The sequence below is a fragment of the Perca fluviatilis genome, chromosome 16 (assembly GCF_010015445.1).
Source record: "Perca fluviatilis chromosome 16, GENO_Pfluv_1.0, whole genome shotgun sequence".
Taxonomy (NCBI): domain Eukaryota; kingdom Metazoa; phylum Chordata; class Actinopteri; order Perciformes; family Percidae; genus Perca; species Perca fluviatilis.
The window spans coordinates 27,553,125-27,568,736 of record NC_053127.1 but is presented as its reverse complement, the minus strand read 5'-3'; the positions used below and the strand labels follow the sequence as shown (position 1 = coordinate 27,568,736).

Below are 15,612 nucleotides of genomic sequence, written 5' to 3'. Positions count from 1 at the left end.
GGCCTGTGTTTGCCTGGCTCTCCACAGAGTCCCCAGCTGGCTGCCCAGTGCCCTGAGCCAGTGTCTGCTGGGGGAAAAGAACTGGGGGGGCGGAGATGAAGGAGAGACCACAAATGTCTTGTGTGTTTCGCCGAGGGGAAAAGGAGCGCATCTCACACAGCCCTGTCGGGTTGGAAAAAGATGTCTCTTATGGCTGGTCTGTAGGTGCGAGGGGGACTTGTTTGGTTTTGCTGGAGGCCAGACTGAATGTCAGAGCTGCCATGGAGGCAGCTGACCTTACCAACCTCGCGTAGACACAGGATGGAGAACGATCAGCTTTTATCGAACATGTACACAGCAGGGTTTGGAATCGGCGAGTAGGTATTTGTTTTTGACTTGTGTGGCGGCAGCAGAATAGATATATATTTAAGTATATGCATTTCCACCATTTCTGTGGATCACACCAGTTCAGAGCAAACACCCACCAGACCTGCATCTCAGTAATCCACTCTTCTCTCAATTCTTAATTCTCTTAATTCTCTTAATCTTTTCCTTGGGCCTGCATTAAACCGTTATGCATAAAATTAGAAAACTAATGCCACAGAAGTGTCATTAACTAACAATAACCCATTCAACTGTACATAAAATAACACACAGTTAAAGATGAAGCTGGTTTACTTAAATTCATCAGTGTTCATGAATGATCAAGTATCCCAGAGTTATTACAGTATCTAAATTCTTAAAATTGATGGTCATTTTACAGATGTAGACACCGCTCACACTTTCATTATATGTCACAAGTCCGAGTTAAGACATGAAGGTGTTTAAACCAACAGCATGTAGGCTAAGCAGCGTGTCAGCAATAAATAAGAAGACTAATGGTAAACAAGATGTTTTTAATGCAGAATAATAAAAGGTTGAATTTTTTGAGTGAGTCTTCCTGCAGAGTTGGACAAGGCATAAAGTCTAATTAGGTTTTTTTTTCTTTTGTGTGTGTGAGAATTGGTATATATGCAGCAGCTCATATGGGAGAGAGGCCAGTTAGTGTAATGGCAAAGTGGATAAATCTCTCACAGCAGGCCTGTGTAACACTGGAAGCTGTTTTTGTGCGTTAAGCCCTTTTAGGATGATTTGTGAGAGTCAGCGCTTGCACAGTTCTGCCTAGCAGAGCTGCTCTGACCCCCCTCTTAAATCAGCCTAGCTGCGCTGGCAAACAGGCCAGGGCTGGTTAGTGCTGGGTCAATAATATGGGTCTGGGTGTGACAAACACACACATGCTTAACTTTTTTTCTCTGTTAAACACAGCGTACATGTCGATAAGAAGACACTGGAAATACCAGAGAAGGTCATTATTCCTGCAGGGGAAAAAAAAAAATCACTGGTGTATATGGTTTGCCTGTGGAATTTCCTGTGTGTGTGTGTGCGTGCATGCGTGCGTGCGTGAGCGTGTGTGTGTGTGTGTGTGTGTGTGTGTGTGTGTGTGTGATGGGGGAGCAGCTGCATTGATTTGGTTTTGTTTGCTGAGTACTCTGAGCAGAAATGTAAGCCGTGGGAACACCTGGAGAGAGGGGAAAATGAGAGAAGAGGAGGTGGTGGTGTCAGCTCTGCTATTGGCTCTGTACCAAGCAAACACACACACACCTGATGTGTGAGGGCAGCCTGGGATCCCAATCAGCAGCACTTAACAAAGCTTTCCCCTTTCTCCCTTTAATCGCAGGCTCAATTTGTCACTGGGGTGTCCAATTTCTGATAAGCGCTTTGACTGAGAGAGGCGAGGTGGGTGTGGGGAAGAACACAAAATGGATGCACCTGCTAACAAATGAAATCAAACCACTCCATCTTCATTTCCCCCTTTTTCCGCCAGCTGGAACAATGCTGCCGCGCTCTAGCTCTCAGCACGCTGAGTTATTTCCCACTAACTAACCAGGGAAAAGGCCTGGCCGACTTACAGTCAAATAGTTAGGACAAGAAGTCTGCTTTTAAACCTCTGTTGGGCAACTGGGCTCATTTCTATTTCAGACCTGAAAGGAATTAAATGTAGAAGGCTAATTGCATTATTTACTCTTAGCCACAGTGTATTTCCAGCTTTAAATTGGTTGTCAGAAGAACAAGGCTCTTGTCATTTTTGTTTACAGGGCAGGACATGTAGTTCATGTTCTTTTGTACGTTATAAATCTGCAGTAGATCAGTTCAACGCAGGCTCATCTGTTTGTTTAAGTTTCACCCTGCCTGTTCCACAACTATGCGATTTTATAACTAAGCGTTCACACAAGCAAGCAACTTGAAAAACCAGCTGCCTAAAGTCTGACAATCTATCGCTGCACATACCCAGATAGTAGATTAACGGTAGCCTGGTATCTGTATGTCTGTGTTGTTCTAACCATGCCATCCTAGTCCTGTACCCAACCCCACAGTCTGGCATCTGACACAGCAGCATGTGACTCAGCACATTGTTGTCTGGTGTGATATGGGGATATGTGAAGATAACACCGATGCGGCGGCACCACCGAGGAGATGAAAGGGAGCAGTGTTGCGCTCATATGTGTGAGCGACGTCTCGGAGTTGTGTGATCTGATGGCAGAAGGCTGAAGTTTCTCCAGAGGGAACAGAATCTTATCCATGGTGTTTGCTTGCATTCCTGTGCTTCTCAGTGTTTCTCCACTGTTGTCGTCTTGCACATCCAGTACACCAAGCTAGTGTAGTGTGGCTCTAGGGACGGCAATGTTGGTCCTTTGGACCTGTTGAAGCCATTTCTATGGAAGTGATAATATTTTGAGTTTATTTTGTAAGATCTGAGAAAACCTGTGTTGCAAATGGAACGAAGAAATTGCTATGTACACAGTTGACCAGTGAGCTAGAATAATGTGATTGGCTGTTAGATTTAGTATAAAAGAAATAGAACCGTGCGAAACAGCCAGAAGCCACTGGACTTTGGAGCAACACAGTCTTTTGACCTACACAGAACCACAGTTAATTTGTAAGAAAAGTAAAGATCCTAAGTTTGTTATACTTTTATGTTTTGAAATTCATAAGTAAACAGTCAAAAGAAGCTTTGGATTCAAGACTTGTATTTACTGACGTTTTGTGTTGAGTACAAAGGAACTTTGAGGTCCTAGGCTAGTGAGTCAGCTTGCGGCACTCACAGGACCATCGTTGCTCAGTCCACCACTTTGGTCCAAATATCTCAACACCTATTTTGTCAAGAAATTTTGCACAGGCATTCATGTAGATTTTGGTGATCTCTTGATTTTTCCCTCTAGCACCAATTGCGGGTAAACGTTTCTCTTATCCGGTGAAATATTTAAACATTTACTTGATAGATTGGCACAAACTTTTGTTCAGATATTGATGTGTCCTAATGATTCCCTGACTCGCTCTAGCGTCACCAGCAGTTTCACTGACATTTGGTACAGAAATTATTAGTAGCACCATCATTGGGTCCCAATTTGAATCTGCCAAATATTTTGGTTTATGATCGGATACCTGCAAAGGTAATGGCACTCCTCTCAGCCTCTGCTGTGCTGCTAATTAGCAAATGTTAGCATGCTTACACGCTAAACTAGAATGGTGAACATGGCAAACCTGCTAAACATTCCAATCCAACTTTATTTATAAAGCACATTTAAAAACAACAGATTTGAGCCAAAGTGCAACATTGGCATGGTAGCACTGTTATTGTGAGGTATATGTTAGCTTGCTGATGTTAGCATTTCGTTGAGCTACAGACTCACTTTGTTGACATTTGCTTCCAAGTCCAACTACCTAGTCAGTGTTTTTAATTGCAATGCTGAGTAAAAACAGGCCCAGTCTCAGGATTTTAGAATAAGCTCTGATTAATTTGACTCATTTTGTGCGCTAATCATTGATTACTGTGAGATGTTTTAAGAGCAAATGTGAGTAAATCAAATCCAATCTTGAAAGCTGCTTCATGAGTTCTTTGCTTTCCTTTTCTTTTACTACATGTCAGATCTTTTTTTTTTTTTTTTTTTTTTTTTTTTTTTTTTTTTTTCTCTCTCTCTCTCTCTCCCTCAAGTGGTTTAAGACTGTCATGTCTGAGAGTAGGCTGGCTTACTCCTCACTGAGGCATGCCCAGCTTCTGGCTGCACTCTGGATGGATTTGCAGCAGATAAATAAATAACTAGGCTGGCACCCCTCACTTTGGATCCCCTCTGTTTTGGCAGGCCATCCACACTGCATTTTCTATCAGGTGTAAACATGTCTGTCAAACGGCACAGCCAGGGGCCCCGGCATTTTGGCATTCATGACGCAATGCCTGCGGCGCTGCCAGCCCTTTCTGTCTGCTCGTCTGACCTTGGCCAGGCTTGACATGACTGAGCACACTTAGCTCTACCTTCCACATTTGTAGAGCTCTTCGGGTAGGCAAGTAGGCTTAAGTGGCTGTTAGTGAAACTGACCCTGAGTTGGAGAATGGACCTTGGCTGGATGTCCCTGCAGCACTGATGTGGGGGGACGGGTAATGGCCGTTACATAGCTCTGATGAAGATAGCCAGGACACTTACTGCCCTATATCTTCTCATCCTCTCACCTCGCCGCCATTACTGCCATCTTCTCCACCGTGAGGAGCAGTGGACATCATCCAAGAGGCTTCAATCCACTGATGTAAAGACAAGAGTGGATGTATGAGGTCGCTCTAAAAAGAAGAGGCCCTAGGTATCTTGGAAATGCGTTTCCTTTTCTTAGTTTCATGCTACTCAGCTCCTCTAAGGGCAGGAGCGTTTTTCAGTGTGGAATCCAACTTTCCGTATCTGACACTTATGCAAAGATTTAGCCAATCCAGCTGTGGTCTATGCATTATTCCAGGAGCATGCTGTCTCTCTCCGCTCCATATCCACCATCTCACCTCAGGGAACTGTCACTTTTTCATCAGTTAGTTGCTGAGCATACAGCCTCCAAGTTGTTTCGCAGACCCCTCCCTCCCTCTAAAGAAGAGTAGATTCAAGTAGCTGTCTTCCTCTCTCCCACACTACTGCAGCAGTTTCCTTGTTTGACAGTTGTATGTCCTACACCCACTGACTAGCAACTGGGAAACCACTATTTTACAGACTCTCAATTTGTGTGCGAGTTTAAGTTTGGGTTGGTCGTCTTCTGGTTGTTTTCGCCTTACTCTCACCATCCTGACCGCCTCCCACTCTCTCGCCCTTTCGCTTTTGGTGTGAGATAACAGTCCGGGTTGATGAGGGGGTCTCTGCTGACTGAAAGAGCAAACCGCCTGTCCCAAACGCCTCGGGATGTGCTGGGGTCATCAGGATCCATTGTGTGAGGCTGTGAACCAGCCTGACAAAGCCTAACATGCCCGTGGCCCTCTGCTAGCATCAGAAATCCTTTTTTACCTCTGTTGTTTGTAAAAGCCTGATGGGCTAATGAAGACCGTGCCGATGGGTCATTTCTTCCTAATGTGCTCAAGAGCCAAGGCTTTTTTCACCCCCCTTTCTTTTGACAGAACACTCTGGCTTGGTATTCAAGGGTAAAAAGCTATTCTCTATTTCCTGCTCCTTTTTTCTTTCTTTACCTCCTATTCAGAGACTTGGCTTGCAAAGAAAAGTAATTTCACTCTCTCTGTCCCTGAGAGAATCAACACAGTGAAGTTGCATTAAATTTCTCCTGCAACATTTGTTCTTGGCTCTATTTCAGACCCATAACCTGGGGGTAAACATGCAATTAGAATAACAGCAGCCTGCTTTCTCCTCCACTCTCCTTTCCTTCAGCCGTTAGCACAAGCAATGTACAACATGGTGTCTTGGTTCTACTAATTGCTTTTTGTTTTTAATTGGTACAGAAAAGCTGTTAATATTCAACCAGCAACCAAACTGGTTTCTCACCTTGTTTTTTTTTTTTTTCCCCGTTTATTGTTTTTCTCCTCCAATATTGTTGTACGTGTCTCTTCTAATGAGCTTATTTTTGGTGCACAATCCTCGCGTTTCCTCATGCGTTACTGCTGGTGGGTATTTTAATAGATGATTTCCTATGCAATTAGCCTGATGCAATTCCCAAATTTCAAACAAATGCAGATAGTTGATGAGAAGGATATTGATCAAAAGATTTGACGTAAAATGTAGTCAGCTGGTCTAAACGGCTTCCGTCTGTCCTGTAACCTCCTTCCCTTCTTTTAACTCTTTTTACTTTCAGATGGCTTTATTTTCTCCTTCCCCACCACAGAATGAAAATAAAATATATAGGTCAGCTTTTATGGGAGCAATTTGACACATAACACAAGCCATGCACATCACTTGCTCAAGTCCTGCTTTGTCTGCTCGCCTTTATTTGTCTATAATGAAAGCCACACAGTTATTCGCACACTTTTATTACGGTTCTATAAGTAGCTGGTGGAGACTTGCCGAGTCACGGGGGCCCCCCTAATACTCTGAGAACCCTGTCGTGTCTGTCTGCACGGGGCTGATAGTGTGAGACGCCTGGCTATACTCCACCAAAAGCCTGCCCAGCTGGCTCGGCCTGGCCTTCACAGGCGCAACTCTGTTTCCACTCAGGACAGGAGGGGCTGTGTCTCTCTGTCACGAAGGCTACTAAGCCATTAGGGTAGACACCTATTTGCCTGGATGTGTGGATGGCTGGAGAGACAAGCCCTAGCCAAGACCAGGCTAAACCCACTGCATGGTCACCAGAGGGTAATTAGGACTCAGCTGAAGCCACCAGCCGAGCCGGTCACGTGCCGATTACGACCTGAGGAGAAGCACCTCCAACTCTAGCAAGTTCAGTCCCTGTCTGGACTTGACAATCTATCAGGTGTACTCCTCCTGCTCCTGATAGAAATATAGAAAAAAAGCCTTTGTGGGGGCGGGTGCCTTTTGTAGAAAGCACCAGTTGTTTGGCGTGTGATGTATATTTGAAGTCGCCGTGGCAGCGGTGCTAAGAGGCGAGTCAGTAGACGTCCGGCTTCTGTCTGTTGGGTTTCATCTCCTCCTGCTCTGTAAAGCAGATTGTCAGCTGGGGCATTACCATAGGCTGACCTTTGCCTCCTCCCTTCCGCGCGCTTGCAAAAAAGGGGGGGGGGGGGGGGGGGGGAGGGGCACCTGCATAGCTTTCTTGGCTTTCGGGGGGGGGGGGGGGGGGGGGGGGGGAAGGGGGGGGGGGGGGGGGTTTTGGTTTTTTTGCCTGTAGTGCGTTGATGTGTGTTCTTATAACAAATGCACTGACAGTTCATGCTGCGGTTTCTTTTCTTTCACCCCATCATTTCAGTCTCTTGCCACCATTTGATATTTAGTTTTTCTCCACCCCAAACCTGCCTCTTGTCAAAGAGATTGCTGTAATCTTTGTATGAAATCTTGGCACCCTGATAAATGAGACAGAGCTGGAAATCTTGCCTGCTGACATGAAGGCGCTATGTACCTAAAATCCTTCCAAGGCAGAGGGAAAAGAATAACATATCAGGCCAATTAAAGTTAATGCATGGTGACATGTTGAATCGAGGGCAGGGATTGCTGCCATATGGCGGTCCAGGCTGTAAATCAGAAAGCAGGGGAAAGGGTGGGGGGGTGGGATGCGAGTGGTGGGAGGCTGGGCAACAGAAAGGGTGACGCAGCATCAACTGCACAAAACACCCCCAAATCCTTATCAGATCTGTGGCAAGACTGCAGCCTCACCACCCACCCACCAGTCTTCCCCTCTCTCTACCCATTTCCTCCCTTCCCCTGCCGCCCTACCCCTGCAGCGCCCCAAGGTGCAACGCTCTCAGGTATCTGTGTAGAACTGGCAGCTTCATTAAGGCTTGTTTTTTTTCTCCTCTCGCTGGGAGGATTTAAATGAGCTGTCTTCCTGACCTTTTTAGAGCTCCTGCTTTTTTTATAGCAGGTTGAGCTCCCCCACCCCACCACCCTCAAACCCGCCACCCGTCTTTCTCTCTTTCCACCTTTCTCTCTCGCTTTGTCACTCTTTCCTCCACTTGTCTCTTCTCCCTGCAGGGGGGGGAAGACACTTTTAAGCCATCACCCTGCGGCAGACAGGCATGCCAAGGTTGTTCTGTGGGTAATTGCCTCTCTCATAGGCGCTGTTTGTCAGTGCACACTTGCCGCCCTCTTCTGATGCCACACAGCAAAAGGGGAGGCCACGGACTCTGTAGACTTAATTTGCTCCCTGACTGTTCTTCAGTGCTGATTAAGCAAGCATCTGTGGTGTTTTTGAATACAGCGGTAAGCCAAGTGGAGCATGGCAAACATTTTCCCGCTCTCTATTACATCAGGTTATTGCACAAAGTGGCAGGCATTTATTGGGGCTGTAGTCCTGTTTATTCATTTCTTTTCACCACATCCTGCGCCAGCTCCATTGCTTAATGTCCCCAAAATAAAGGCCTCTTTGAGGTCTGGAGGACTTCGGTATCGATCAGAGACTCACTAACTTGTCAGCGGCTGGGCCTCTCGAGTATGTTCTTTTGGATTGTACAGGAGTCATTAATTTCCCCCGCCACGGTCTGGTAGAGGCGGAGAGGTAAAACGCAGGTAGCAGGGTCCAACTAGCTGACTAACATGCAGGGCGAGTTGGAGGAGGGACTGAGTCGATTTAAAAGCTGCCAGTCCCTCAGGCCCAGTCTGCCCGTTTTTACTTCAGCTGTTTGATGTTTAATTGAAGTTGTTATTGGCATCAAATGTCACCTTACCTGATGCTCCAGGTGTGAATCAGTTTCTAATTGAAAAGGTAACTATGTCTCCCTCAGCCCTGTGCCTCCGGGGATCGGCCAAAGAGTTCTATGCATTAGTCTGAACCCAGCCACTGTATCACCACGCACCATGTGCTGCCTTGCAGTTATGTCTGACTGCTGACCTCTCTCTCTCTCTCTCTCTCTCTCTCTCCCTTTCTCCCTGCAGTGTGAGGAGAAGTGTGTGTCCCATGTTGCATTAGTGTCTGTGTGAAATGCTGGCCTGTCTGCCAGGGCCAGGTGACCTCCCCCTTCAGCTTCTCCCCCACACGCAGATGAACACTGGACATCAGAAATGTAAGTATCTCGGGACACACACACACGATTAACTACCACCACCATCCCACACAACAAACCAAGCTGTTACAATCCTGCTGCCTGCCCCACGTCTGATGTCCATGCCAACCCTGGCCTGATTCTCTTCTGCAGTTCTGTGTTAAAACCAAAAAGAGAGGAAAAAAAAAAAATTGTGTTCAAGGACCATAAATCTGTCTTCAGGGGAAATTAGGATGAACTGCGCCATTAATTTGCTGATGAACAGAGAACTGTCCCCTTCCCTCTCTCATCGCTCCATCGCTCCCCCCCACCAAAAGATCTGTCTGCCACAACAGTGCGGTCCTGTGTGCGTACTAAAACTCTATCACCACATCCATGTCTGAGATCTGACCATCTCGGATACTTTTCGCCATCAGGGAGAGTCAGTCACTGTCAGACTGGCAGATGGATTGCGGCTGAGTGGTTTTGCCCTGATGATCTTGTAATGAGAGTGAATTTAAGAAGCAATCTGCTGCCCCGGTTTAACAGCGGACTAGTCAGAGCTGGCCCAGTTAATTCAATGTGTTTGAATTTCACAACTTAACTGCTGACAAACTTGGACTGTTTACAGTGTGAGGGGCAGCATCTTACTGGCTCTCGTGATTAATGTATGACAAACGGATGAATGGAAATGCAACAGTGTTAAAAGTGTAATGATCATTTATCACTTTTTAGAATGGGTGGGGAGGGGGGAAATCAAATCATATGTATCGTGATTTATTTGGACTATTCTTAAAATCAATTCTTTTCCCTAGAATCAATATTTTTTATGAATCTTTTTTTTTTTTTTTTTTTTAACCAACGATTTACCTAAATATGTTCTGTTTATACGGTGCCGCCGACAGCGACTACATCATATCTGTTTCCAGCCAAAATTCATGTTCTTCTTTACAAATGAAAGAAATGTCTGACTGACTGACATGTGATGTTCATTCTTCTTAGAAAATAGTTTTTAGAAATGTCTCATGATATAAAACTTTTGTTTTTGTTAAAGAAGGAAAAGAAAATCGCAATACTCGATACTATCGAATTGCAATACTTCTAGAATACAAAATCGACTCGGCACCCATGTATCGTGAAAGAATCGAATCCGGACAAAAGCATATCGTCCCAGCCCTACTTTTTAGATACATTCAAATGTACATTTACATTTTGTAATAATGCATGTGTGGTCTCAATGATGCCTACATATACTATACCATCAGTTTTTCTTTGTTTCTCCAACAGCAAGGTTTTTATATATATACCCAAAAGATTAGTCACTTCCCAGACATTGATTATGGCCTTTCTAGTTGGTCAGCTTTATTTATTTGATCATAAAGTCTCCTTTTCCTCCTGCCTGTTTCTCTCAGAGTGGAAACTCAGCTCCTGCATGACCCATTTCTGCAGCAGTTTTTTTTTTTTTTCTTTTTTGTAAAATGCTCCAGCTCATCAAGACTGTAATTTCAGAATCACAGTAATCAGCCAACCCCCAGGAGATCGGCAAGTGTGAGGGAGTCTGCTAAGTGCCAACGTCTGTTGCCTCACTCAGGCAGGCTGGTGACACAGTGCAGCCATCAGCTTCACCGTTTCTCTGCTCTTCCTTTATGTGACACAGTAAGACACATCAGAGCATGAGGCGCAACTGGAGTTCAATTTGTTTTTCTGCCCAACGCTGTAATCCATTTTGGTGATGGAGCGCGCTTCCCCACAGCATGAACGATCCTAGAAGTGTAATTTCAATCTAATTTATATATTTTTTTTCTCCTCGTCATTCTCTTATGATGCTTTTCCTTTTCATCTGCTCCGAGACTGGGTGTTGCATCAAAAGTCGTGGGGCTGTTTTTCATTTTAGACTGAATTTTTTTTTTTTTTTTTTTTATATATCAAAGTGCCGTAGGAAAAAGTCGCCTCTCTTGCTGCATACTATCCAGCCCCTGTAGATCACCTTCTGGATGTCCACAGTTTGGGCCACCTGGTTGTGTTTCGTGTTCCCTGAACGCTGACACACACAGCTAAAAGCAGGCCTCAACTCTCACACTCTGCCATCTCCCTCCTGGCTGTTCACAGGACTCCTTGTCTCTGCAGAGTTGTTTACCCAGCATGGAGGATAATTTGATAGCTTAACATCATGAGATGTGTGCTTGGCTGCTTTTTAGGTGAAATTCATAGACTATAGTTGTCACTTGAAATCTTTATTCAATACTCTGACAAGTTTGCACACACAAAAAAAGGCTCAGATGGAGGGTTTACATAAATAACTCCAATTTGTGTTCCCATTTGTCTATGCTTGAGCGTTATCCTTTTAGCTACTCAGTGCACTCTAATGCTGAGTCTTATGTTACAGAAACTTGTCCTTGCCCCTTTTCTTCCTCTATCTTCACAAAAAGATCGTCAGGCTTGCCGTGCACTGCCTCCTCTCCTGCAGGTGGATCTGTGCACAGGAGAGTCATTTAAAAGTAAGGAGCTTTCAGGTTGCCGTCAGAGGCAAGGCCAGATCAGCTGCGCTATTTATCATCAGGGATCGACTGTTAAGAGATGGTGGCCTGTGAAATGTAAAGGCTGTCGGAGGAATAGATTAGGTACGCAAAGAGACAGTGGGTCACAAAGAAAACTGCTCATCCTCCAGGCAGGATGTCTCAAGTACCACCAAGTGGTCCTTGGTCATTAGTTCTCCCAGGCAGAACAAACCGTGTATGTACAGCTGGGCCACTTGGCTGATTTTCACATCGCAGATCAAAAAGCAACCACCTTTTTTTCCTTCTAATTATAATATTTACATTTTTTTTTTTCAAAGGTCTCGCGGTCTTGATCTATCGGCATGGGAAGCCCTCCTCTTTAAAATGTAAGGAGGCGGCCTCGTTTGGAAACCAAATTCACATGTCTAATTTGATGCCGAAGCTTCAGACCTAATTTCCTGCGCCTGTGTGAAAATTGCATTTTACAGCAGCATGAGCCCCTGCCCCCTGCTGCTTAAACCTTGTTCAATAAAAACAGTAGTTTGAATAAAAGAAACCCTAATTAGTGCCTGCTGACTGTGCACTTGTGTTCCAGCTAGCTAGCTAGCAGCGGGGTAATTAACGCATGGCCAGACTGGCCTCTTTCCCCTGTTCCCTCCTTGGGAATGTGCTTAGTTGGAGATCTGAGAGATGATATGCTCGCAGCCACCAGCAGCCGCCTACAAACTTCACTCATATTCTAATTAACCCTCCCTTGATACTTAAAGCTGTTCAACTAATCCAGGTTTCAGGTTGAGGTTGAAATGCTAATACGCTACACTTGCTTACTAGAACCCATAATCAACAGCTGCCAGAACCCTTAAACTAACAGCAAGAGGTCGATTCTATCCACTGTTTGGGCGAAAACAATGCTAAACTGCAATCTACCGTTTTCGCTACACATTTTACAGCAGTTCTGTTAAACCCTTCATTCTGATTTGCTTTTTATTTATTTATTTATATTTATTCTCAAAATGCCTGCCTAGGCTTTGTTAACAATGTATAATCCCTTTTCCAATTTAATGGATTGGTCAGTTTCCAGACATTGACATTGCTTTCTTTGCTACTTGCCGGAGTCTTACAACTTAAGTATAAAACTCATTACACAAGTGCCAGTGGCAACGAAATAACTGTGCACAGTTACATGCTCGCTGGAGATTTTCTTCCTATACTTCTCAATCTAAATGCGTGTGAAAGCTATATTTCTAACATTGTTTAATTTTCCTAAATACCATTATGACATTATACACACATTTATAATTCTTTATCATTTCTTTTTGGTAATATATTAAATTCATTCAGCTCATGTCCACATTTAGGTATTTTCTGCCAAACAAAGCCTGGGCCATATTATTAAGACATTTCATATGGGTCTATCATGTGAACAGTTGGTATAAATAGGACTTAATTGTTACAGTCTGACCCGATTTAGAGAACCTATACAGAAACCCCAACTTGCTGTCTCTGTTGAAGCTCTTTAAGTGTGACTGTTTTGATCAACCAGTCTTGCTTGTATTAATTCCCCCTTCTTTGCCCTTCCCCGTTGGCTCAGTGTGTACCCTTCTATCCCCAAGCAGCTCGTCTGCTTTTCTCCGAACACGGAGCAAACCCTGAAAGATGATGCTGCACTTAAAGTGTACCTGTGGTCTTAAACATTCATCCACGCTGTCCACAATCCTGTTTTCATCCAGAAGAATCTTATTCCCATGAAATGATTAAAAAAATAAAGCTGTTGTATTCATTGCCACAGCTGATAGTACTCTCTTCATATCTACTTACAACCCTTTCTACAGCTACATTGGCATACGTGTTTTGGACAACAGTTGCAGATCAAGGAGGCTGTGCCACAATCTCACAAGCTCTAGATATGTCTGGTACACTAGTCTCGCAGCGGTGCGGAGGAACGTCTGGCTAGTCCACACCGCATTCCGGGACAGAAGGAAAACTGGTTTATTGGCATTTCTTTAAACCAATCACAATCGTCTTGGGCGACGCTATGTGCGGGAAGGAGGTACGGTGCCTCTGCGAAAGAGCATCAGGAAGGAACTTTTTTCCGGTGGAACGTGTGCACGTAGGGAGGCGAGGTCTGGAATTAAAAGTGGCTGTCCAGTGATGAGACTTTTACTAAAAAAAACTAAAACAAAAAATGTGATTGTCTGTTCTAGCTCGGAGGTTGTTTCCCGAATCAACCAGAGTTTAGAATGCTAACATAAAGAAAACGGAATGTGCGAGACATTCATCCGAAAATGAGGGACATCCGTCAGAAACATCCGGCGGCACCGGAACAATCCCGTAAATGAGACGTCGTTGATATACTACTATATACTACTTGAATACTGAAAGCAAACAAGTTAGATTTATCAAAGTGTAGTTGTATTGCCTAAAATGGTATGTATTGCATACTAAATGTAATCTGATGATGAACTGCCTTTTGTATTTATTTAGTCAGCTTCTATGTCACTATAGAAACCATCATTTCCAACCAGGTCATTAATCATCACCTGTGTTTGACAGGTGAAGTCCATCCTCAGCGCGTCTGCGAGCTTGTGTCTACGTGTTCATTTATCTGCGTTTGCTTACCCTGGCGTTGATTCAGCGACAGACATTTAGGCCTCAGTGATGGAGGGTGTCGAGCTCCAGCTCCTTGGCCCAGACCCCTGCATTAATGAGGCTGCCATCAGCAGGCTGAACACTCGGTCACAGCAGCCCCCTGTGTGCCGCCCCATGCCGGCCTCGCACATCGCTGCCCATTGTTTCCTGTTCACAAATAAAGCGGGAATTAATTAGCCAGTTGGCACAACTCCTGGTGCTGCGGTGTCAGAGCTCGCAGTTCAGCTCTGTGCCATCATCCCTCAAGCCCAGTCAGCCTGCTGTGAGACGGAGCATACAGCCATGGCCACATGAAACCCCAGAGCTCTGCCAGAAATTCAGACCTTTCAAATTATCGCTCACTCAATAACCGAGACGTAGCCTGTATGCCGTAATGATAATAACTATATTACCTAAAGTCCCCTGCTCAAAAAAAAAAAAAATCAATATCAATAGATCCAGCATATGTTTATGATGACTTTGTCAGAAATACTTAAATGTCATGCATGTTTTTGTCATATCAACTGATGTTTATCATCAGAGTGGTTTTGCACAGATTGTAGTTTTCAATGCAGTACAACAGAACTGGTTTTACTACACCTGATGGTATTGGATTTTTTTTGTAGTGATTGATGTTAAACTTAATGTCGTGGATTCCTTTTACTACAGTACACCAGTGCATGCTGCGCTACTAAAATCCAACAGTAGAATCTGAACTCAATGTGTATATTCTCCTTATATACATACAAGGAGAATATACACATTTGAGTTCAGATTCTACTGTTGGATTTTAGTAGCGCAGCGTGTACTGTAGTAAAGGAAAGTAAATTAAATGTAGCTCAGTAACTAGTCAGACTAGTGATCCTTCTCATAGATCCGCTCCGCTCGTGTCCATCAGTGCGAAAGCTGTGGTGTAAGTAGGTCAGACTGGCGAGGCGGAGGTGATGGGGACAGTGAGACTGAGAAAAGCAGCGAGAAGAGTCATTCTCTAAAAAACAATTAGCACTGACTTTTATTGCGTTGGTGAATAAAGTGGAAGCGAGCACACTGCGTTAACTCCAAACATGTGATCACGGCCATTACGCGCACAGACACTGACACGTTAACCAACACCTGCATGATCCTGTCGCACATTTTTAAACAGACACATAAAGCATATATACCCTCGCGCTCGCACATGCACAAACGCACAATCGTGTTGACATAGTCGCTTCGGCATTGTTAAATTTAGCCACGGTGCTTAGCAGGTGTAACAAATGTCTGCGAGCTGAGGCCTGGGAGGTGTTCCCGCAGATCAGACACGCTGCTGCTGCTGTGTCTGATTACTTGTCTGCTGTCATGGAGCTCTGCTCTCTGCGTCAATCGCTTTCTTTCCTTCCTTCTTCCCAAAGCAGCCACGGGGGACCAACACTGCCTTGCTCATTCTTTGTTTAGTTTGTGATTCAGTAGCAAACAGCACAGCCCCCCAACCCCCGCCCCCCCCTCAGATGCATACTTATTGTTTGCCCGGATGCTGCGAAAATTAAGGTCACTAAAAGCTCCTGACCTCAAAGTCACCGCCGCCGCCGCAAAATTTGATTTGAG

At 44.7% G+C, this 15,612-nt stretch overlaps 1 protein-coding gene across 4 annotated transcripts in view; it reads left to right on the top strand.

Annotated features, from left to right (window-relative positions):
- Positions 1–15,612, top strand: part of fam222ba (family with sequence similarity 222 member Ba) — a 31,925-nt gene that overhangs the window by 12,103 nt on the left and 4,210 nt on the right. For all 4 annotated transcript variants that reach the window (XM_039777421.1, XM_039777419.1, XM_039777422.1 and 1 more), the window contains exon 2: positions 8,817–8,944. In XM_039777421.1, the coding sequence (XP_039633355.1) occupies positions 8,863–8,944 (82 nt within the window). In that variant the 5' untranslated portion in view covers positions 8,817–8,862. The remainder of the gene's footprint in view (positions 1–8,816; positions 8,945–15,612) is intronic.